The following is a 22,657-nucleotide window of genomic DNA, read 5'->3' as shown; positions in this document are numbered from 1 at the left end:
TGGAGGTGACCTGGAGACAAAGCCTACCATGTAGCTGAAAGACCCCTTTCCATCCAACCCACTTCCGGTGAGGGTTACTTATGTTGTGTCTCGCCCAGCTGCTGCCAGACAGTGGCAAGACATGGGGTGGTCACCATTTTCTTTCCTGTGGTCCCTCCTTTCTTTGACTGAATCTGTTCCAGATGGAGGATGTGACTTGAAGACCTGGAGGCGCTTTTGCTCCGTGGACTGGGTACGTTGCCCCTGTCCTCCTGGCTGCCGCCCTCGGCTTCTGGCTTTGTTGCTCCCACTCGGCACGGACAGTGCGTAATGCCTCGGCACGTCGCCTGACAAGATGGTCAAGTGGACCCATGGTTTGATTTTGGTGCTGACAGCTTAGCGGGATTCCTCCTGGTGAGCAGTGGCCGCTGCCCATGAAGTAGCGGGGCTGGCTCTGGGGCTCAGGCACACTGTGGCCACACTCCTGGCCTGGCCAGCTCCTGGTCAGCCTGGTTCCTGTTTACCCTGAGGCTTTGGGGCTCCTGGTTTTGAGGGGCAGGCCTGTGCCGCAGGACGGTCTGACTAAGGAAAGCGGAGGAGGCACGTGGAGAACTTGAACCCTGCTGTTAGACTGGGTGAGGTCCAGGAGAACCAGCTGCTGCCTTGAGCCCTAGGGTCCTGCTTCCCAGCTGTCTCTCATTTCCCCCCAAAGGAGACTGGGGACCCAGAAGCAGAGTTCCTTGTCCAAGGAGCCATCGCATCAGCCAGTTGCCTGCGTGACAGCTGCTGCCTGATGACATGTGTCGCTTCCTGGATCTTCCTGGGTGGTCCATGGACTGAACGCAGTAGCCGGGATTGCACACCCCACTCCACGGCCTGAGCTCAGAGCTTCAGTGTTAGTGCTGTGGTCAGAGCACCAGGCAAAGAGGTTGGGCCATCTCTTCTGCTTCCCCTGTTGACATGGCCAACGGGGCGCTACCCCGGGAGGAAGGCCTGTGGAGCTGGGCCCAAAGAGACCTGGGGGGCACAGCTGTCCCTTTGACGCTGTGTGGGTGTAATGAGAAACAGGGCGGGTTTTCTTTTTGTTTTTTAATCTCAAGGATTTTTTTTCAGAATCATGACCAAGCAGAATTTCCATGTATCCAAAAAATACTGAGCTTTTTCTGATAGGTTCCACTTTTGAGAAACGATATGCATAAGCTTTAGATCTTGACCCTGATAGATATGACTAATAGTAATGATCCTAATTAAAAAGTGTATGTATGATTGGAAAAAGATTAGAAGGGAATATTTAAAACCCAAGTGATGATTCTCTCTCCAGGTAATTAACATTAAACTAATATCTTTTTCTATTTTTAATTTCCTTTACAATAACCACGATTGCTGTAATAATCAGAAAGGAAATGTTAGACTCCAAAGTTACATGGGGATTGAAGAATCTTTTCCCCAATTCTACTTTACATCCTTTTCTCTGTTTACTTGGGCGATGGCCTGGGTTTAGTAAATTCACAGCGTCATGCAGCCATCCTCACCGACTATGTTAGAACTTCATCACCCTTAAAAAGAAACCATTTGTGCTAAATCTGCGTACTCACTCCTACTGCTCCTGTCTCCACATACTTGCCCGTCCTGGACACTTAATAAATGGCACCACACAGTGTGTGACCTTTGGAGTGTGGCTTCTTGCACTCAGCACAGGGTTTGGAGGCTCGTCCACATGGTAGCCTGTCACTACTCCATTCCTTTTCCTGGCTACATCAGAGTTCACCGCGTGGATGGACCATGTTCTGTCCATCCATTCTTTAGTTGATGGACATTTGGGTGGACCATGTTTTGCTGTTGTGAATAAAGCTGCCACCAACATCTATGCATGAAGGACCAGATTTACCTGTGCTATGATGTCCCTAGAGCAGTAAGATAAGACTCTAAACGCCTCCTCCAAGAAGGTCCCTTAGATGAACAGGGAGCCTGCAGCTGCCCGGGTGGAGGGGCTGGCTTTATGTGCACACAACGCTCGGATCTCAGCAAGAGTCTTCAGGGGAGACAGCTCTGGCTCTAGTCGCTGTTCCCGTGTTTTCCCAGAACTGGTCCTGGGGCCTGTAGCCTGGGCCTTACCTGGGGGTCATGAGTGCAAGGGACTGCAGGTGGGGGTGGTGTGCAAGGTAGAATAGACTGGAGGAAGAGAGGGAGAGGGAGCAGGGCCCCTCCACGAGCTCCATGAAGCCTGACCTCGGGGTCTTTCCCAGTCCTAGTGTGGAATGGAGGCATCTGAATCCAAGGCCTCCCTTCCCTCACTTGGGGGAGGAAAAGTGTGTGGTGGGGCCGGTCTGTGACTCAGAGCAGGGAGTCACACCAGGGACAATGAGAGAGACCTCAGCTGGCATCTCGCTGGCCTCTTAAGGAAGCTGGAGGTCTCAGTTTGGGGTCAATGATCAGCAGATTGGGCCCTCTGAAGAGAAGCCACTGTCCAGATGTGGGCTACTGGGCACATGCTGAGGGGGACAGCTGGGGTTTGAGACCTGCTTGCAAGGGCAGGTCGCAGGGGTGGAACCATGCACTGACCCCAAATTTCTCTGTTTCTATTGAACCTTCAATTAGAAGCCAGATCTATCAGGGCATGTGAACAGGACTCCAAACGCGCCTCCGCCCTTGCTCTAAGGTGGAGAGTGAAGCAGTCGTCTCTCACCCCTCCCTCGGCTTATCTTCTGTATGATTTTGTTAATTCCTTGTGTTCTATTTGGTGAGGCTTTTCAGCACCAGGATTTTACAAATGATTTTTAGCATGAGCCCCATAGGCCAAGAACCACGGTTTTTAAAACTCATAAACATTTTTTTATTGCTTTGTTAATAGAGAACTGATAATTTCATTTTAGGAAGCACACACATGGAAAAAATTTAATAGTGAGCCTGATAGAAAACAAGTCTGCAAAATGAAGTGCTGGGTTTGCACGTGTGGCAACCTGAGGTAGAGCTGAAGCAATTATCCTCATGATCCGGATTTAAACATCCTTTTAGAAAAGACAATAACCAGAGCCTAAACTGTTTATTAATTTTTAAAATCAACTCTTTGGCTTTTTTGTTTCCATTTTGCTGACTTCAGAGAAAGTAATAAAGGGAAGAATTGACTTGGAGGCCCTGTTTCAACATGACAGTTTCATTCTATCCTCTCTGTAATAAAGGGAAGAATTGACTTGGAGGCCCTGTTTCAACATGACAGTTTCATTCTATCCTCTCTGTCATTCATCATTTACTGGGACTCTGCCTGGCTGCAAATGCACAGGACACAGGGGTCCCGGTGCCTGCTGCTGACACGCCAGTGGCCTGTGCAGGAGCTGGTACGTCAACACACACAGTTGGCCTTCCGCACAGGAAGAGAGGGGACATTAAGTAAGGCTCAGAGGCATGGCACAGTGAGCTGTCTGGGGACCGGCTTCAGGAAGATGGCATTTGAGTTGCCGGAAGCCAGGACACTCGGTGGGAAGCAGGCAGATTGTTCTAGGGGGAGGAAGTGGTGCAGCTATTTTGAGAGAAGTTCAAAGACATTATAGCAGGATCATGGCTTTGGTAAAAAACAGAGGGTGCTGGAGACGCAAGAAGAACTTGAAGTCAGGGGAGTGTGGACAGGAAGACCACTGGGCGGTCAGGACTGTGGTGTAAGTGACATGGAGGAGCCCTGGGGAGGCAGTCAGGTGCAGGGCAGAGGCTGGCTTCAGAGGCTGGGCAGACATGGAGGCCAGCTCTAGAGGGGCAGGGGCAGAGCCTCATGGAGGATGGGTTCTAGCTTGGGGACCGGGCAGTTGTGATGCTGTTGCCAAGCAGGGCACTGGGTGGTACTGAGGGGGACCAGCTCACTAAGGCAGGATGAACTGAGCTGGTGCACGTGGGTGTGATGACAGCCATTTTAATGCCCAAATCAGTTTCTTTCCCATAAAAATGAATGAAAATATCATGTTGAAGATGGTCAATATGGGAGTGTCCTACTGTCTGGTAGTTGGCCATTGGCTTAAACGTCCCTAGTCAGCTGGAGGCACACTCCCTGAATTGATGGCGGGTTGAAGTTGGCATGTTTCTGGCTAACTTTCTGACGACGCAGTGCCCTGCTCCGAGCAGAGGGCTGAGCAGCTCATCCCTTCCCTAGAAAACTGGTCAGATCACCACCAGGGGGTCACAGATGGCGTGTTGCTGACTGCCTGGATGACTTTGCAATGGTAAATCATCCCACGACTCAGCTCAAGTCAGCTCCAACGCTTCTGGGGTCCTTCCCAGATGAGGACCTCTGCAGTCCTCACGACAACTTAGCAGGTGGAATTTGCCTCATGATGCAGGTGGGAGACTGAGGTTGGAGGGTCAGTTGTCCTGGAGCAGCCCTGCTAATGAGCCAGGCCATTCCAAGGCCATCCATAAGGGGCAGGGGGAGGGGTGTCTTCAGACAGCTCCGACTGCAGCCTCTCTGGCACCAGACTCAAGAGTTGTTTTACGGGGCCATTTTCTCCATGACAAAATTGTAGCTAGTATTTTCAACTTGATTGATATTCTGCTGTACTTGAAATAACAAGGAACGATGGCTGGGTTTTCAATTTATTTTTCTTCCTCAATTAATACAACAGCAGAGATAAGGGATATTAGGCTGGCTTAATTGGGTTGCCATCTTAACTAATGGCTTGATTTTATCCAAACTAGCATCTTTTAAGTAGAATCAATCTAAATGATCTTCCTCTGTCCCTCATGCGGTCCAGAGCTTGGTTGATGGACCTAAAGAGAAAGCCCACACAAACCGAGGCTTCTTTTGAAGTCCAGATTCCCAGTTGGGGGGCTGTGGTCATCTGTTGGTTCAGTCGCCATTTCACTGTGGGACCGGATAGCATGCTCCTTCCTTTCCATCAATCTGAATGTACTTTGAACAATATTTCACTTTGGAATTAGTGATATTTTCAGAATATCTATCATATAGGGGACTAAGGGAAAAGACAGATTGGGACGTGAAATATCTTAGCCTATGAAAAATCATGATCTTAGCTGATTCCACTTTAATTTTATCGCTGTGCTAGTTCTATATCTGTGTGTCTTCCTGGTAGACGTATTTTTCACTGACAGACCCGCACATACTTTATGCAAGTTGCTAAGTCATGAAAACCAGCTGCTGAATTTAGGGGTAATTTGGCTTGTTTTAATGTGATCACTTCCCTGCTCTTTCAGATGGAAATAGATGGCGGACACGACACTTTTGGTAATCACGGAGAGACTTCACATGGATTCTGGACATGGCACGGGCTTTCTATTTCATATGCTCTGAGCCTCAGGAAGAACTAACAGAGGTATATGTGTTTTTTTCTTTTTCTTTTGAAATTCTCTGCTTAGCACGGGTGCTGGGCAAGGACATTGGATGTAATCAGAGCAAAATATTTGTCTTTGCTGTTTGGAGCCAACAAACTTTGTTGTTGCAGCACAAGAGCCTAATTCAGTAAGCATCACTGAGTGCTGAGCCCCGTACAGTTCCCAAAAAGCAGGAGAGAAGGTTGCAGTTACAGGTGAGGAGAAGGCTGCAGCACCAGACCAGCAGAACCTGGCCCGAGCACCCCAGTGGGACTCAGAACTGTTGAAGAAATTGCTGCTGACAGTGTTCAGCCCACATGAGACAATGTGACTGACCTTTGACCTTCCGGTGACCGCCTGAGCAGGGTGGTCCTCACCCAGGACATAGCCAGAGCTAGTTGCTACTGCTTTGCTCAGTGTCAGCACATCCTCCAGAGGATTGCTTTGATTGCCTTTCCTGAACATTCTTTCTCCAGCATGGTATTTTCCTAACAGTTATTATTTTCCCTTTCTTCAGACAGGGCAGCAATTCTGTGCTCATTGAAGTCTTTAGGAAGAATTTCTGTGCTCCGAAGGCTCTATCTTAACCTTCTCGGAAAACCTGGACCACGTGAGGCAAATGATGATATTCATCTCTAAAGATAAAGTGCTTGCCAACATTAAAGGTCATCTCTTACTAATGTACAGGATTAAAGGCTTCACTCATCTAACTACAGGATTTAGCAAAACAAAAGCATTTCAATTATGCGCAAATGATCTTCTTAGGTAATTTGTAGCTCATTAAAATTGATAAGGATGGATGGTTGGTTTAAAAACATCTCTTCGCCCCCAAATTTTCAGTTACAACCTAGGCAATATCCATGTTGCTAAGAAGCACGATTCTAGACTTTGTCAACTATCTTGGGGTCCCAAGCCAAAACATCCAAAGAGTCTTTGTTTCTGTTAACCTTGGGTTTCCAGCCCTGGCCTGTTCTTTGCATTACTTTACTCTGATCTTCCAGTTCTAGCCTCTGAGAGGAGCCTCGGAGAAAATGCTCTCGTGGCTCTATCTCATAACTGTTCTCAGCCAGTAGACCTGTGGGTGGCGAGATATCATGGTGCCACTTCTGCCCTTTGCAAAGCATTCTGGGGCCTGCAGAGGGCTTGCTTTGCTTTGTTTTCTCTGTAGAAATCCTATCACTGTCCTTTCTGGAAGAACTGGTCCTTCTCTCAGAAGATGAGGGTCCTCCTTCCCTGGGACAGGGAGATGCTGAGGCTGTCTGGAGGGTAAGCAGGTATTCAGAGAAGGCCCAGGCTCCAGCTGATGAGGTACGTGCTCTTGTGTAGCCATACATTTTAAAAGTTTCTACTGCCACATAGAAACTGTTCACGCACCATAAATACGTACCTTGAATTCCCACTGTAGGAACGCACCCTCGCGACCCGGCACTAGCAGACCCAGGAACCATCCTCCAGGGCACCGGCAGCTATGACTTATTTTGCCTGAGCTCTGTCTTTTCATAGATGGAGTTGTTCAGCATGTGATTTTTTTTTTTTTTGGTTGTTGTTTGAGCATTCTTTTGCTTGACATTATGTTTTGAGATACATCTGCAAATACATTTTGGGGTTGTGTATACACTAGCAAGTGAATGACCCGTCTATCCTTGTACTTTTGCTCTGTGTTGGATGATTTCCAACTTGGGGTTCTTATGGGTAGTGCTGTGAAGAGCCTTCTGGTGGCACCTGTGTTTTGGGGAACCTATTTTTGATAGGCTAAACTGTACTTGGCGAGTGATTTCTGGGATGGTAGGGGGTACGCGCACTCAGCTTCAGTTGGCCCTTGTTTCAAAAGGTCTTGTACAAGGCCCACCCTGCCAGCTGTGGGTGAGCTCTGCTCATGGCTCAGCCTTGTTGGGACTTGGGATTTCCCACCTTTGCATTTCAGTTCTTTTGCAGATGTGTTCTCGCTGTTCCCATTAGTGTGCATGCTAATTTGTTAGTATAGTTTAATCCATATCTTCTTCATTAATTAAATAGAGCATCTTTCTCTGTGTTACTGGCCCTCTTTTGTGAGGAACCTGTTCAGCCCCTTGCCCGTTCTTCTTTGGGTGGCCTTTTTCTTGCAGACTGCAGGGTGTCTTTGTACCATGTCACCTCCTCCTCTAGCTCGTTAACATTGAGCTCTGCCGGCTCCCAGCACCTCTTCCTCCCCAGACCTCCAACCCAGGCATCTCCACACCATGCAATTCTGCAATTCGCGGTCTTGGTGGCATCACGGGGTGAAAGGAGGTTCTTACGTTTAACACACAAGCCCTGGACGTTAAGGTCATGACATGCTGTGCTCTCCCTTTGTGGACGGTATTTTCATGTCTCACTAAGACATCTTTGCTTACACCAAGGACGCACCTGCCTCTTGTTTCTAACCCATGTGTCGTCTCACCTCTTGTATTTTGCTCTGTGACATATTTAGAATCGATGGCTGGACGGGGCTTAAGGGGGTCCGGGAGGTTCTTCTTCCACATGTCGATCCACACAGCACAGCGCTGTTGTCACCGAGCCCTTGCTTTCCCTCTGCCCTGCTGACACCCGTCCTCCTCATAACAGGACCGTGCTGTGTGGGGGTTCTCCTGAGCCTCTCTTCTGTTTCTCTGGCCACTGCCCCTCATTCTCGTGCAAACACCCTGCGGTTTTAATGGCCCTTGCTTCCTAGTAGATCTGGACAGAGGTGGCGTGATTCTTCCAGCTGATTCTTCAGGATTGCCTTGGCTCTGTTTTATTTTAATATTTATATTTTAGTTGTAGGTGGACAGAATATCTTTATTTTATTTTTAGGCGGTGCTGAGGATCGAACCCAGTGCCTCCCGCCTGCGAGGCGAGCGCTCTACCTCTGAGCCACAACCCCAGCCCTAGCTTGGCTCTTTTTAGCTCCTTATATTTCCATGTAAATTCCACGGTCAGCTTATCAATTCTGTCTCCTCCCCACACCACCTTTGCTGGGATTTTTCCTGGTCTTCCTCTGTCAGTGGGAGAGAACTGACGTTGAATCAGCACCGGGGCTTCATGCTGTGTGAACGTGGACCTGTTCCATCTCCTTCTTTGGGTACAGTTGTATTTCTTTTTCTTTCTTTCTGCTCTGGTTGGGACTGATGTGACCTCAGGGAAAATTGCTTAGTCTTTGTGTTAGTCAGCTTCTTTCCATCACCATGAGGAAAACAGGTTCAAAGAGGAAAGATTGATTTTGGCCTGTGGTCTCCGAAGCTTCAGTCCTTGGTCAGTGGCTTCATTGCTTGGGGCCCGAGTGAGGCAGAGAGTCACCCAGAAGGGAGAGAAGAGTCCCGAGGGCACATCCCCACGGCCTGCTCCCCAGGACCTGGGTCCCACCTCCCCACACTCATCCAGCTGTGAATCCATCAATGAACGTAATCATCAATGAGGTCAGAGCCCTCCCAGTCCTGTCGCTTCCCCAAAACCCACACCTCTGAACACTGCTACACGGGACCAAGCGCTCAAGACGCGAGCTTTTGGGGGACCATTTCAGTATTTCTCCACAGCGCAAGATGTTTGCTGAAGCAGCAGCTCTTCCTGCACATCTTTATCAGATAAGGGATTTTCCTAGTTTGCCAGAGGTTTTTTTTTTTTTTAAATTTTGCATCAACGTAGAATTTTTTCAAATGTAACTATTACGATGATCATGTTATGTTTGCTGAGTTCATTAATATTTTGTTAAGGGTTTTAAAATGTATGCTCATGTGTGAGACTGGTCTGTAACTTTTATTTCTCATAAGATTTTGTCAGGTTTTGGACAAAACCCGGTCTCCTGAAAAGAGCTGCCAAGTGTTGCTTCCACTTCTATTTCAGGAAGAGTGTGCAAGGCCGGTGGTTTTCATTCTTCATTATTTGGAAGCCTGTAGGAAGCTGTCTGGGCCTTGAATTTTCTTTGTGGAAAGAGTTTCAACAACAGATTTTTCTTTCCATATTGAGTTATTAAAGATTTTTCTACTTCTTCTTAGGTAACTTGGTAATAGTTTTGAGAAACTTCATGTCACATCTGAATTGTCAAATTCATCTCATAAATCTGCTCACAGTACTCTTTTGACATCTGTAGTCATTTCCTCCTTCTATACTTGATATTGGTAATTTGGTTTTTTACCTTTTTAAAAGCGATACACCAGTATTGATGTGAACTTATTAATTTTATGAAATCTTTTCTAAGGACCAAGTAACTTTGTCTTGTATGTTTTTTTTTTTTTTTTTTTTAATTTCCATCTGAGCACTGCTCATTCTACAAGTTTGGATATTTTGGAGTGTCATTATTCTCTCCCTAATATTTTCTATGCAACATTCTTCTTGATTAGGAATTATGAGCAGGGTATTGTTTCTATCAGGCAGCTAGGGGTTTCTAGCTGTATCGTAACCTTAATGTCTAGCTTAGTTTCATTGTGATGGGAGAGATTCTCTAAATCATGGCAGTTTAAAAAAATTGTTACCTTCTCTATCTCTGCACTTGAACAACTTTGGTAAAATTTTCCTATGAACCTGAGGGAAGGAGTTGGGCTGCTGCACTCAGCTCTGTGCCTGTTTGCTGATCAGGCTCGCTCCTTGGCTGCGCAAGGGCTTTGCGTCTTTGCTTCTGGTTGTTTTTGCTGGGAATGTGAGGGGTGCTGACGTCTCCCACAGGACTGAGGGCCTGCCTGCTTCTCTTCTCTGTCTCCTCTGCTCTGTGTATTCTGACCCACGCTGCTGGGTGCACACAGGTTCAGGGATGTGAAGTGTGATATCTGGCTTGAGGTTGCTTCTTTCACTATCATGACATGGCCCCTTTGCCTCTCGTCACGTTTCCTGTGTTAAAATCTGCCTTCATGCCGCCTTTGGGGGTATAGGATCATCTCTTCTCTTCTATGTGGTCACTAAAAGTGTGTTCTTTGTAACATTAGTTTGTTGATTTTTAAAAACAGTCTGATAATCTCGGTGTATTATCAGTTGACATTTAATTGTGGCGTCACTAGGTTTATATTTGGCCCTATGCTTTTCTATTTGGCTCATTTTGAAAATGCTTTTTGCCCCTCCTTTCCGGTCTCTCTGGATGAATCAGACATTTTCCCTTTTGTTGATTTGTTAGCCTTACACCCTTTTTCTATTCTTCCGTGCTTGCTGCAGGTCACGGTGTAGATATTTGGCTCCTTGCAGCTGGACACCAAGCATGGCGGTGCCCACATCTCCAGTGACGCGGAGCCGGCCCTCACTGCCTTCTCCAGCCCCCTGTCCCTGTCATGGTCATTGTGTATTTTAGTTCTGTCAGTATTTTGAACCCTCATGTCATGTAATCATTAGCTCACTATATTTTACCTTCTGTTTTGATGCTTCTTGCATTTCCATGCCTTCCTGGGATTTTCCCTCTGTCTGAAATATTCTTTTGTAAAAACCACCTGCTCACGGCACAGTCCCTTGTTTCTTTTATTTGTCTAAAAGGGTCTTTAATTCATCTTCATTACGAAGGAAGAATTTGAGGCCTATAGAATTCTTGATTGGCAGGTACAATCTGGTAGGGGTTAGTTTGTGGGAGGCACTACTGGGAGGTGGCGGAGGCTTTAGGAGGTGGCACCCAGTGCGGGGACTTGAGGCCTTGGGGGTTCCCTTGCAGGGGACCCTGGAACTCCAGCCCTATCCTCTTCCCCTCTGTTCCTTGGCTCGCGGTGTTAGTGGCTTTGCTGTGCTACCTGCTCTCGCCACAGTGTGCTGCCTCTCCGCAGGCCCAGATCATGGCACCAATCCATCAGGGACTGAGACCTGTAAAACTCAACCTTTTCTCTTCATAAGTTAACTGTCTCTGGCATTTCAGTCTAGTGAAGGGAAACTGACTAATTCAGCAGGTGTCTTTACTCAGAGGATGTCATTCATTGCTGATTTCCTCATTCCTATTTAGAAGTCAGCCATAAGTCATACTGCTGCTCTGTTGTGGGAAAATGTCCTTTTTCTTCTTTGCAGTGTTGGAGATGGGAACCCAGGGCCTCCTGCATGCTAAGCAGGCTGCCTGGTGCTGAGACACATCCCCAGATGCAAATGTCTATTTCAATCTCAGGCTGCTTTTAACACTTTCCCTTTGATCTTGGTTTTGATCTGTGTGACACTTCCCCTGAAATGTGATTTTTCTTCAGATTTACCCTGTTAGTGATTTGCTGAATTTCTTGAATTAACAGGTAGATGTCTCTCATTCCTTTTGGAAACTTCCCAGACACTCTATCTTCAAATATTTTTTTCCTAGCCCGTTACCCTGTTCTATTCTTCGGTGACTCCAGCTTCATGAATGCCCCACGAATCTCTTATGTGATTTTTTTCTGATTCTTTGTTCTCTCTGTGCTTTGTGGAGGGTGTTTTCTGTAGATTCATCTTCCAGGTCACAAATCTTGCACTGTTAACCCACCTGTTCACTTCCTAGCATCGGGTGCGACGTACCTCTGGTTCATCGGTTTCATTCTCTCTTACGGATTCCAAATCTCTGGAATACTCCCCTCTGCTTTTGGCTAGTTTTGTCTTCCAGTCCCTTGAATGTGTTAGAGGTGACGATTTCAGAGTCCGTGGGTGCCAGTCCTTGTTGGTCTGACTTTTCTCTGGATCATCACTTGCATATTCTTGCTTTTCTATGGGTCTAGAGATTTTTTTTTTTACAATAAATGTAAACGGGGCATTATGTACAAGGAGTGACGGAGGCTCCGGATGACACATTACCTGCATTTTCTCTCTTGTGTTGGCCAGTTCAGCTGAGGACTAAGAAGGGTCAGGCTGGGCTGCAGGTTTAATGAGACTTGGTCAGCTCTGCATACCCTTGGTGCTGGGTGTGGCACTCCTGGACTATGACTGGCTGCTTTGCGTATCTCAGCCCTGATGGGCCCCAGCAGATGGCTCTCCGCCCTCCAGCATGAGAAACCCAGCTCTCCAGCCAGCCCACGCCCTACCCTCCAAGCCCTTGTACTTTGCAGATCTGTCAGGTATCTTAAGTGAGGACAGCTGTGTGTTGGAGGAGGGCAGCTTCCTCTGGGTGGTCTCTGACTCCTCTGAGACCCTGGAGATCTCACTCTGTCCTTTGAAAGCCATTTGTCCCTGGTGGAAAAGTGGCGGTGTGTTTAAATACCCTCAGGTTTCTTGTTTGCCCCTGGGACTCACCTGGCTCCCACCAGTGTCTCTGCTTCCTTCCCCTCCCTCCCTGGGCCTCTGCCTGGGCCAGGCCCGACCTCCTCTCCCAGAATCAAGAGTGCCCAGAGGAAAGCCAAGGCCGTCGGAATGCTCCCCCTGGTCTGTGTTGAGTTTGCTTAGGCCTCACGGCTTCTGTGGCTCACGGATGCCCTTATTTTTTTATACCATTTAATTTTTATAATTCACCTGCATTTTTCTAATTTTACGCTGGGGACATTGGTTTACTGCCCTAGAAGTTCCTGCAGCCTTTATTTGATCAACCTGCTTGGGCAGATTCCCGAGTGATGTCCTTGTTTGGAGAAAATCAAGTTAAGAGATTCAGCTTTCCTCATGTTTAATGACAAAAATGCTTATTCTTTCATTCCATCAAACAAATTGAATCTTTATGAAATTAAGAAGACAAATGCTCACTTCGGAAAAAGCGGAGACCTCAATTAGCACTGACGACTCTGATCTAACAGGTGTAGGCTTTTCCTGGTTGAACATGACACCTAGAGATATATTTTCTGAGTGACAAAAGGAAGCCTTTACATAAAAGTCCCTCTGATTTATGAGGCCTTTGAAGTGTCTGTCCTTGTGCTGTAAGTCTTTTGGGCCGTGTTCAGCGTTCTCGTGCCCAACGATGGTTCTGCGTGTTAATTAACGTTCTGTTTTCTATTTATCTCTTTAGGGACCTTTCAGTCCTCTGGAAACATCTGTGATAGCGGAGTTTGAATTTCCTTGTTTGACATCAGAGTCAGGAGAGCTGGATGCAGGTCCGTTCCAGGCTGGGTTTTCCTTGGGTCATGGGAGGACTGTCCTTGGCTTTGCTCTTTCTTCTCCAGAACCCCCGTCTGGAGAAGAGCTAGTGTGGCTTCTGACGGGGGTGGAGGGCCGGGCGCTTCACCTTCCCAGGTCCCACAGCTGTGATGGAAGAAGGCTTGTTCTTGTTTCCAGGAGAGGAAGCCCAGCCTCCGAGTGGGTGACCAGCACCCCAGGTAGCTCACACGTGTGCAGCCTGTTGGGAGGACAGTGACACCCCGTCCCCTGAAGGAGCTCTGCAGGACTCTCCAGGTCCTAACTGTTTTGTAAGTAATGCCCTCGAATCAGACAGCCAGTGAGTGTCACCCTAGAACGTGAAACCAGGCGGCTGCTTTCAGACAGGGATTTTCCAGAAGTTTCAGGATGTGAGAGGCCAAGGGCAGGGAAGGGATTCTAGGAGGAACTTTATTTTCCTCTTTGTGGTGCTAGAGATGGACCCCAGGGTCCTGTGCACGTTAGATGGGCACCTATAAAGAGCCATGGGAAGAGTCACCTTGACATACAAGGACCCCAAACTAAGTGTTTAGCTCCAAACTGCTGCTGGCTTTTAGGAATAATGGGAGAGCAAAAGGTCTCTGCATTTGATTCAACAGACATTTCAGCTAAACATGGCTCCAATCTGCTGTGCCCTGCCCCCATGTCGGTCAGTGCCACATCCCGTCAGGCCTTCACAGTGTGTGGGACATCTCCAGAACCTGGTCCCTCTCACCCTCATCCTGTTACTGGTCCACGCTGCCATCTTCTCGAGATTGCACCGTTCCCTACAGGGTGACGTCACAACAGCAGGTGCTGGTGGCACTTGGGACTCTACTGCTCTTCGCACCAGCCGGCCAGCTGCCTGCTCAATCCCCAGCACCTGCAGCAGGGACTGCCACATGCACGTTGCATTACTAAGTTTTAAACCACAAATGTTTTGTCACGCAGTGACCAGCTACATGCGCCCAGTGTCCTTTCATGGCAGGGTATAGGATAAAGCACCAGGGACAGTTCAGCCATCGGGGCAGTGATGTCCTCTGGCACTTTCTAGCAGCGTGTGTCACACACGGAACCCTCTCTGCAGAGGAGCACATGGCACGTGGGTGAGAGCTGCCAGCGTGGCTTTAAGCCCCAGAGCCGCCTGCCCCGGAGCACAGCGAGCCCAGGCCTGAACCCCAGCTGGACAGCATGTGTCCACAAGGACCAGGGCATCCCGGGCCCTGGGGGACCTGGGCGGCTGCGGGTGCTGGGACACCTGCTTCCCTGCTCCCACGCCTGATGTCCTCCCCAGGGACACCCCTGGCAGCATCAGCAGAGACAGAGACGTGAAGACACGTTGGTAACTGAAGTGTCCCTGGATGGTCTTCTGCAAATTACTCACCACTGTCGATGGCCAGGAAGAGGGCAGTGTACACGCTGTTGTGGACAAACGGGGACTCCCGGTCCAGCACGGCTGTGGTGTCCACCGTGCCATTGATGGGGTTGATGTTCAGCCAGCCTGCGGGGTCCTTGTAAACAGAGTACCTGAAAAAACAAGACAGACAAACAACGTCAGACGGCACCTGCCCTGGAGTCCAGCAGGCCTGAGTGGGGGGCGCGAGCCCGTCTGGGCCCCGGGACTGGCTGGACACGGACCCAGGGCCTCGCTTCAGTGCAGTCGCTCATTCAGAGAGTGCCAGCTCTGAGAGCGGCTCCCTGTGCCCGCGGCCGCGTTCCTCCTGGGGACGGGCCAGGGAGATGCCCCTGTGGGAGCGGACGGGTTTGGAGAAGCAGATTCTGAGGATCCCGGAGCTCCCCCTGAGGGCTGGGCGCTGACACGGCCAACCACCAGCCACGAAGGACCTTAGGTTGTCACTAAGTCCAAAGCTTAGTGACGCCTTGGCCCTCATGGAAGCCTTCTCCCAGGGGGGCCCACCGAACCTGACATGTCCCTTGAAATGGGCGGCCTTGGGAACAATGGCCACTTCCATAATCCACCTGAGGGAGCTTTGCTGCCATCCCACAGTCTCTGAAACGCGTGCCCCAGGAGACACGTGTCCCTGCAGCCCTTCAGTCTGCTGACGAGGCCTGAAGACCACCACCTTTGCCGGGCACGGCCAGGGTGGGGTCTGAGGACGTTTAAAACGCAGCTTCGCCAGCAGGTGAGGAGCTGGTGAGCAGCCGGAACACCCGAGTCCTCAGGCCCTCCCCCTGCAGCCCAGAGTGTCACCTTGAGGGCGAAGTCTTTGCAGATTTGGTTCAGTTAACCACCTGCGAAGGGGAGGCTGATCTGGGTCATCTGGGTGTGGGGAGTGGTGAATGCCAACACGGTGCCCTCATAAGAGGAAGAGAGGAGATGGGAGGCCCACAGAAAAGAGGCCCGTGTGACCCTGGAGGCCGAGAACAGAGGAGCACAACCCCCAGCTAGGGACACCGAAGTCAGCAGAAGCTGGAGGAGGCAGAGACAGCTCTCCCCTGGAGCTCTGGAGGGAGTGTGGCCCGAGTGACACTGTGATCTTGAACCAGGGAGAGGCCCCTGCCGAGCCTTAGTCCTGGACAGCCTCGGGGCTCAGAGTTGGTTCAGCAGTGACTCTCGATGGCAGCCCCCAGCATTACGCTGTGTGTGGACAGTGCCAGGCCCTGCTCGCTGGGCCCTGGCGCCCACCCGGGGTCAGTTATTCCCTCCACAGATGAGGACCCCAGGGCCCCGTGTGCTTTGTCACTGTGCTGCGTCACCAAGCTGCCCCACTGCCTTCTGCTTCCTCCCCTGTGAGTCGGGGACCGTCGCTGTGGCCTCGTGGGGTGGCTGGCAGGCAGAGGGAGGTGCAGTCTGCTCTCAGAGTCCGCCATGAAGTGTCGGGGTTCAGGGCCGCGGCCAGGGTGTCCCCTCTTACCCCATCCGACCGTGTGGGGGATGTTCTGTGAATCCGGAGGACAGGGCTCCAGAACAGCCAGATGGACAGATGGAGAGAGCCGCGGGGCCTCGCCTGGGCCCCACCGCCTGGCGCCTCAGTTAGCATGTCAATATTTTTTAAAAACAGAAGTGAGATATTCCTCATGAGAACGGACTGCTTCAAAAACACCAAGCCTTCATTTCAACGATAATTTACACTTCCACTTGGCAAGCGCCTACTATTTTTCAAGACTCCACTCAACATCTCCACTTGGTCACCCTGTGACTTCCTGGGTGGAATCAGTCGCCCTGCATGGGTTCTTGCTGCACTGGCTTAGGTTAAAACGCTGGCGGGACCCCAACGTGGGCCCCTGTGGATCTGCTGCCTTCACCAAACGCTGAAGACTTGGGGTCATTGTGAGGTTAAAGTTGGCCAAAATTAGCCAAGAATGCTTATGTGGACTTAGCTCTGTGCTAAACTCTATGGGTAGCACCACTTTAATTCTGGGGTCCACAACAACCTAGTGATGTGGGTATTACTCTTATTTTAAAAACAAGGTAAACAAAAATCAGAGAGGTTTAGCAACTCACCAAAGGCTGCTCAGCTAAGAAGTGGCAGGACTGGAATTCAACACAGTTCTGTTGGATTCCAGGGGCTGCACTTTACCCAGCATGGAGTCCGCCCAAGGCCAGCTGTTGTCCCTTCTGTGTGCCCAGGGTGGAGTGGAGTGCCTGGCATGAGGTGGATGCCCTGTAAATGTTGACTGAATTGTTCCCCTTTCAGGGGGGCAGTCGTGGGAGGGGAAGATGCAAGGGAAGGTGACATTGTTTCCATTTTGCCAGGTCACTAGCTGGCCGTTGATCCAGGAGTGATTTGTGGTGGCTCAACAGATTTGACGTAATGAAAATTTTAAATGGGCCGTATTTAATTCCCTGATCACTCAGCTGAGTTTAGATATGAATAACATTGAATTAAGTCATCTGGCCTTCACCTGGGCATGCAAACAGTGCTCTCTTTCTCTCATTCTCTCATTTTTTTGTCTTATGATGCTGCGATTTTCTGTACGATTAACACCTTTGCTTGTTCTCACGTCGGGAGTGGTGACAGCCAGATAAATGCTCAAAGCCATCCCTAAAATCCCTGTTTGCGTCACATTCCCTGGGACGCCGGGGCTGGCGTGGTTTTGTGGGATGACATCTCACTGCTTTTCATTTTATATGTGGTAGCTCAATTTTCAGTTTTTTGGGAAGCCTCCGTACTGCCATAGGACCCAGCCATAGCACTCTGTGGCATTTTTCCAAAGGACTGCAAGCCAGCGCCCCCCCCCCCCCCCATGCTCCGTGCGCTCCTGTCTCCTAACAGCCAAGTAGTGGAGCTGGCTGGGTGGAGCTGGGTGTCCGAAAGCAGACAGCGGATGAAGAAAATGTGGTTCACATACACGACGGAGCTGTACTCAGCCATACAGAAGAAGGACATTGTGTCATTTGCAGGACAATGGCTGGAACTGCAGAGCACTGTGTTAAGGAGATCAACCAGACTCGGAAAGTCTAGTGCTGTGGATTTTCTCTGCTGTGTGGATGTAGAGGGAAAAGGGATCTTGGGAGGGTGGAAGGGAGAGTGGTAGGAAGAGGACGGTGGCAGGGGCGGCCAGGAAATGACGCGGATCCTCTGATGTCAGTGTGACTGCGCCACACTGTATGATTGATGTGCGCCAATCAAAGGTGGGAACTCATGTGGCACCTGTGGCTGTGCTAGCTGTGCTTTAAGGTGGCCACTTGACGTTGCTGGTTTCTACTGCTCACCATCTGGTGCCTCTTCCCATGGACACCTCGTGCTGTGCTACCTTGCTGTCCGGCTTGGCTCTGCCCACAACGGCACCCCTAGGCAGGGCAGGAGAGGGCCAGATGCCAGGCCGGCTCACTGCACACGTGACCCCAACCACGCCGGGCGGTGCTCGGCGACGGGGCCTCCTCCAACCCAGCTGCCTGGGACCGCCAGCTGCCTGCTCTTCCACTTTCTGGCTTTTGAGCACTTTTGTCAAATCAGCCTTTTTGATCAACTGACTGGGCACGCTATGTAAATTTCTGACATTTTAAAGCTGTCTTTTTAATAAACCTTTCAGTATAAAAACACCAGCATGCAAGATGTTTTCTGTGCTTCTAGGCCTGAAAAATGCATATGCCTTATTAAATTGGAATTTCCGGGCAATTTATCTGTAATATGAACTTTGCTTGATACAGGATAAAAAAAAAATCAAATTAAAACTGGAGCTCATTTCAGTCTGTAATGCAGCTTCTCGGAGCTGCTCTGGGCTCTCGCCAAGCCCTGGTCTCGTCTGGGTGTCAGCGTCAGAAGATGCAGGCAGACAGATGAGCTGTGTCCTCCTGGTGTCCCAGCAGCTGGGGGTGGGGAGGAAAGCTGGCCGCCAGGGGAGGGCCAGGGCCAGGGGCCCACCCGGAAGGACACTCAGAGCTAAGGGCGGCCAGTCTCGGTCCTTGGGGGTGACCTTGCTGGGGAGGAGGAGGAGGCCCAGGGCTTGACAGGCCCCTTCTGCAGGCTTTTCGGGGTCACTCTTTATCGTGATGTAGGGAACCCATATCTGTGCAGCGTGGGCACCCAAATTCCATGAGGTAATTCCTTTTATTTTAGACATAAATAGGTCACCAAGTTATGTAGTGTTCCTGGGGCAGGAAGAGCCAATGGCCCAAAGCCATGAAATAGAGCATCAGAAACAGCTGTTTTTGTACCATATGGAGATGCCTATGTGTGTATCACAGCTGTCTATCTATCTGTCCATCCATCCATCCATCCATCCGTCCATCTGGTACAGAGAGTTCTTTCTATTGTTACTTCTACATAATGGGAAGAGATACATAGATCTTTTACATAAGATTTTATGTGCATATGTATATATCCATATATATGGAAATTTGCTACTTGATATGCATGGCAATCAGGTTGTTTGGAAAAGCCAAACCCTTTAATAAACTGTGTTAACTCATTTTAGCCTTTTGGAGAATAAAGAAGTTGGATATCTTTCTGATCTCAGTTCCCAAACTAAATTCCAGATGGATTTAAAAAGCGAAACTTACAAAAAGTCTTAGAAGGAGATTCAGGAAGGGGGGAAACGAAGGATCACCCCCCAGATGTAGAAGGAGCTCCCACAGCCAGGGAAGCGCACAGCGAGCCCACAGCAGCGGGACGGCGGACGGTGCCCGACGCAGGACTGCCCCTCACACAGCGTGACGGGATCTCAGCTGAAGGCTACCCTTTGCTTACCATTTTCTGCCTCTCAAAGTCCCACAGTCGGAAGCGCAGTCTTGGCCTGATGGATTCCTCCTGTCACTGTAGCCCAGTGGCTCTGTGTTCGTGGCCCAGGCCACACAGGTTCCCTCTCCTCATGTGGAGGCCTAGAGTCTGTCCCGGCCTCGCGGGGCTGAGGCCCAGGGGTGGGCGGGCCTGTGTTCCTCTGGAGGGCACAGGACAGCCTCTTTCCTCGCCTTTCTTGTTCTGCAGGCAGCTCACGCCCCTGGCCTGTGGTCCCTCCCTCCCCCTTCAAGGCCAGCCACACTGGCCACAGCTGGCTCCTGGTTAGACTGAGCCCACCCAGAAAATCCAGGATAACATTTTGATCTCAGGAGCCTGAACCTTAATCACACACTCCAAGTCTCCTTTGCCAAGTCACAAACATACCCACGGGTTCTGGGATTGGGACATGGACATTGCTGGGGGCTGCCATTCTGCCATTCTGCTGACCACAAGCCCTTTCATTAACCCCTGGTGGGCAGGGAATGGCCACCTCCAAGGTCACAGACGCACGGAACCCTTGACTCAGCACCTCAACCCAGAGGCTTCATCCAACACACACAACTGCTTATATCCGGACCTTCAAGGCCGTTAGTGACGTTCCTGTCACAGCATAAGACTAACGACCCAGGTGCAGTTTCTGACTGGAGTGGCTGTGTGGTGGCAGGCCTACCCAGAAGGGGAGCTGTAGGAAGGACAGGGCCCTTGGCCCTCGGGCATCTTGGACAGAGGTGAACGTGTCAAGAGAGGGGAGCATGGGTTTCCCTGGGCGGGAGCCGTTCTCAGAGGTGACCATGGACAGATGCTGGCTGATGTGGGATGGGGGAGGGCTTAGGCAGCAGGGCAGGCTGCCAGGAACGGGGCGGGGGGCACAGAGAACCCCTCCTGTCTGTCGGGACAGCGGGAGCTCCCCAGATTCAAGCTCAGATGCCAACCCTGCTAGCCAGCCAAGGGCCATCCTGGGGACAGAGGTCTCAGCCTGCTCTGTGGACTCCTTCCCGACTGTCCACAGTTGAAACAATGAACTGACAAGAAGACAGTCTACTGCTCTTCAGAAACCAGTCTGCTCCTGTTCCTCCCCACCCTCCTCATTCCCAGGACCATCTGGAAAGACCCAGGAAGCTGGAAGTCCTGGTGGGATGAGCTCCGTGGGCTTGGCCCCTCTCGCGGTCACCTGAACAAACACGGTGCGGTCCCTGCAGACGACTCAGTGCAGATGAGTCAAAAGAAGAAAAGGACACGCGTCCTCCTCTGCCTCCAGCGAGGAGCTCCATTAACCTGTCGCGGTGGCTCCCGTCCCTGGGGAGGTGTCCTGTGCGCGCTCTCCTCGTGCCTGCCGTCCCCGCCCTCGCTCTGCAGAGACACTTTTAGTGTCAGTGCTGTGCCAGGCACGGAGCCTGGGCGGGGTGTGCAGTTCCCAGGAAGGCACACTCCATCAGGGAAGTGGAATCATCATGGGTCATTTCACACAGGTCATCTGGGTGCACTTGTGATAACTGTGGACTCCGTCTTCTCCACACGAATCATGTGCTCTGAGCGCCTTTCTGTTTTTAGCATCTACTTTCAGTGATGTTTACAGCTGGAAGCCCCCCCCCCCCCACTGGGCACCTAGGAGGCCCCGCACGATGGATGCACATCATGGCATGTATGTCCATGGCCCCAGGTGGTAGAGGTGATCACCCTCATTTTGCAGATGAGGAAACAAAGGTTCCCAGTGGTCCAATACCTTGCCCATATTTTGTCACTTTAAAGCAGCAGGACTGTGGTTCCAACGTGGATCTCTCTGTCCACAGGACACCTTGATTTTTGTTTGTGTTTAGATCAGCCCCTGGGGGCTGGGCATCGTTCTACACCATCAGTTCCAGTTTTGGCTTGTGTCGGAGTTACTGGAGTTGTTGAAGTAGGAGGGACCCTTTTTATTTTCACGGGGTTTCAGGGCAGTTCGTCACCAAAGCGTGAGAAGCGCCGTGCTGTGAGAAGGGGCAGCGCTCGGCCAGGCTTTCTTTAGCAGCGATGACCCAGGAGCATGGGACTGGAATCCGCAGAATGGTAACATTTTGAAGGGGGAAAAAAAAAAAGAATCTACTGGTGTAACACTCTGCCAGAGCCACATTTCTGTCTATAAGTCCTACACGCTTGAGGAGGTTAACGTAGTGCAGCACCCACGTGTGACCACCTCCTCGCTAGATTCTCAGATGACATTGGCTTAGGCGGTTCTCTCATTGGCAGCTCCCATCACGACTTCAGTGTCACACCTGGGGACTGGCCACAGGGTGAACCAGTAAGCGTGACACGGGTGTCAGGGAATTTGTGTCTAGTAGTAATAACGGAGATCTGAGGGTGATTAGCCAACAGCCACACTGCCCCGTGGTCATCCTCTGCACACACGGCAGGACCAGGGCTGTGCCCCAGATCTATGCTTGGGATCCCTGTTCTGGTGCCCGCACTCTCTGACCTGCCAGCAGTTGTGCATGGAGCCTCCTGGGCCAGCCGGGGGAACTGTCATTGCCTGGACACCAGCTCTTGCAAACCCTGTTACCCTCTGCTCCAGAAAACCGAGGCTGCTCCCACCTGCTGTGGTGACGGGCACGCCTGGCCTGCGTTGGAGGCCTGTGTCCTTGTTAGAGCTGCAGGTCCACCTGCTGGGGCTGCAATGGGCGCTTCGCTGTGACCAGCTCTTGTCCCCTGCCCTGCCCTGTCCCACTACTGCTCTCCCCATCTTTGAGACTTACATGAACGCAGGAGTCTTCACAGGGATGCTGTATCCACGTCTTTAAAGGGTCATCTCACTATTGCTTTAGCCAAGTTGATCACAAAGAAAAACAGATCCAATGTATGAAATCACGAACTTAACAATGTCCCAGGACGCTGGGGCCCTAAGAAGTCTAAATAGGTCTGAAACTTCAGAAACTGCCCCAAACCAGGGACACCCCTAGCTCTAGGTGACAACGTGGACTCCCCTCTCAGCCTCGGTGACCCTGTGGAGACAGTGCTTCAGTGCCACACCCACACGGTGGCTCTCCTTATTAATTATCACTGGCATTTTTTTTTTTCAGTTTCATTACCGCCCTTCAAGCCTCCTCCTGCACACGCTGTCTGGCCAGGTTAGATGTCCCACATCCAAGCGTCCAGGCTGTCCTTCCCGAGCCCCGGGAACCGCACTGAGGGAAGAGCAGGACGACTCCGGACCTGGAGCGGATTGGGAGAAATGTCACCTTCCCTGGTGCGTGGAGACTGCG

General features: G+C 50.5%; 1 protein-coding gene across 2 annotated transcripts in view; it reads right to left on the bottom strand.

Annotated features, from left to right (window-relative positions):
* Cdh13 (cadherin 13) overlaps nt 1-22,657 on the bottom strand; it is an 873,206-nt gene that overhangs the window by 13,180 nt on the left and 837,369 nt on the right. For both annotated transcript variants that reach the window (XM_046434914.2, XM_046434915.2), the window contains exon 11: nt 14,621-14,763. In XM_046434914.2, the coding sequence (XP_046290870.1) occupies nt 14,621-14,763 (143 nt within the window). The remainder of the gene's footprint in view (nt 1-14,620; nt 14,764-22,657) is intronic.

This window comes from Marmota monax, unplaced genomic scaffold, assembly GCF_021218885.2.
Source record: "Marmota monax isolate L192 unplaced genomic scaffold, Marmota_monax_Labrador192_F-V1.1 WCK01_AAM20220418_F8-fsc00024, whole genome shotgun sequence".
Lineage (NCBI taxonomy): Eukaryota > Metazoa > Chordata > Mammalia > Rodentia > Sciuridae > Marmota > Marmota monax.
This window is presented reverse-complemented; position numbering and strand designations above follow the sequence as displayed.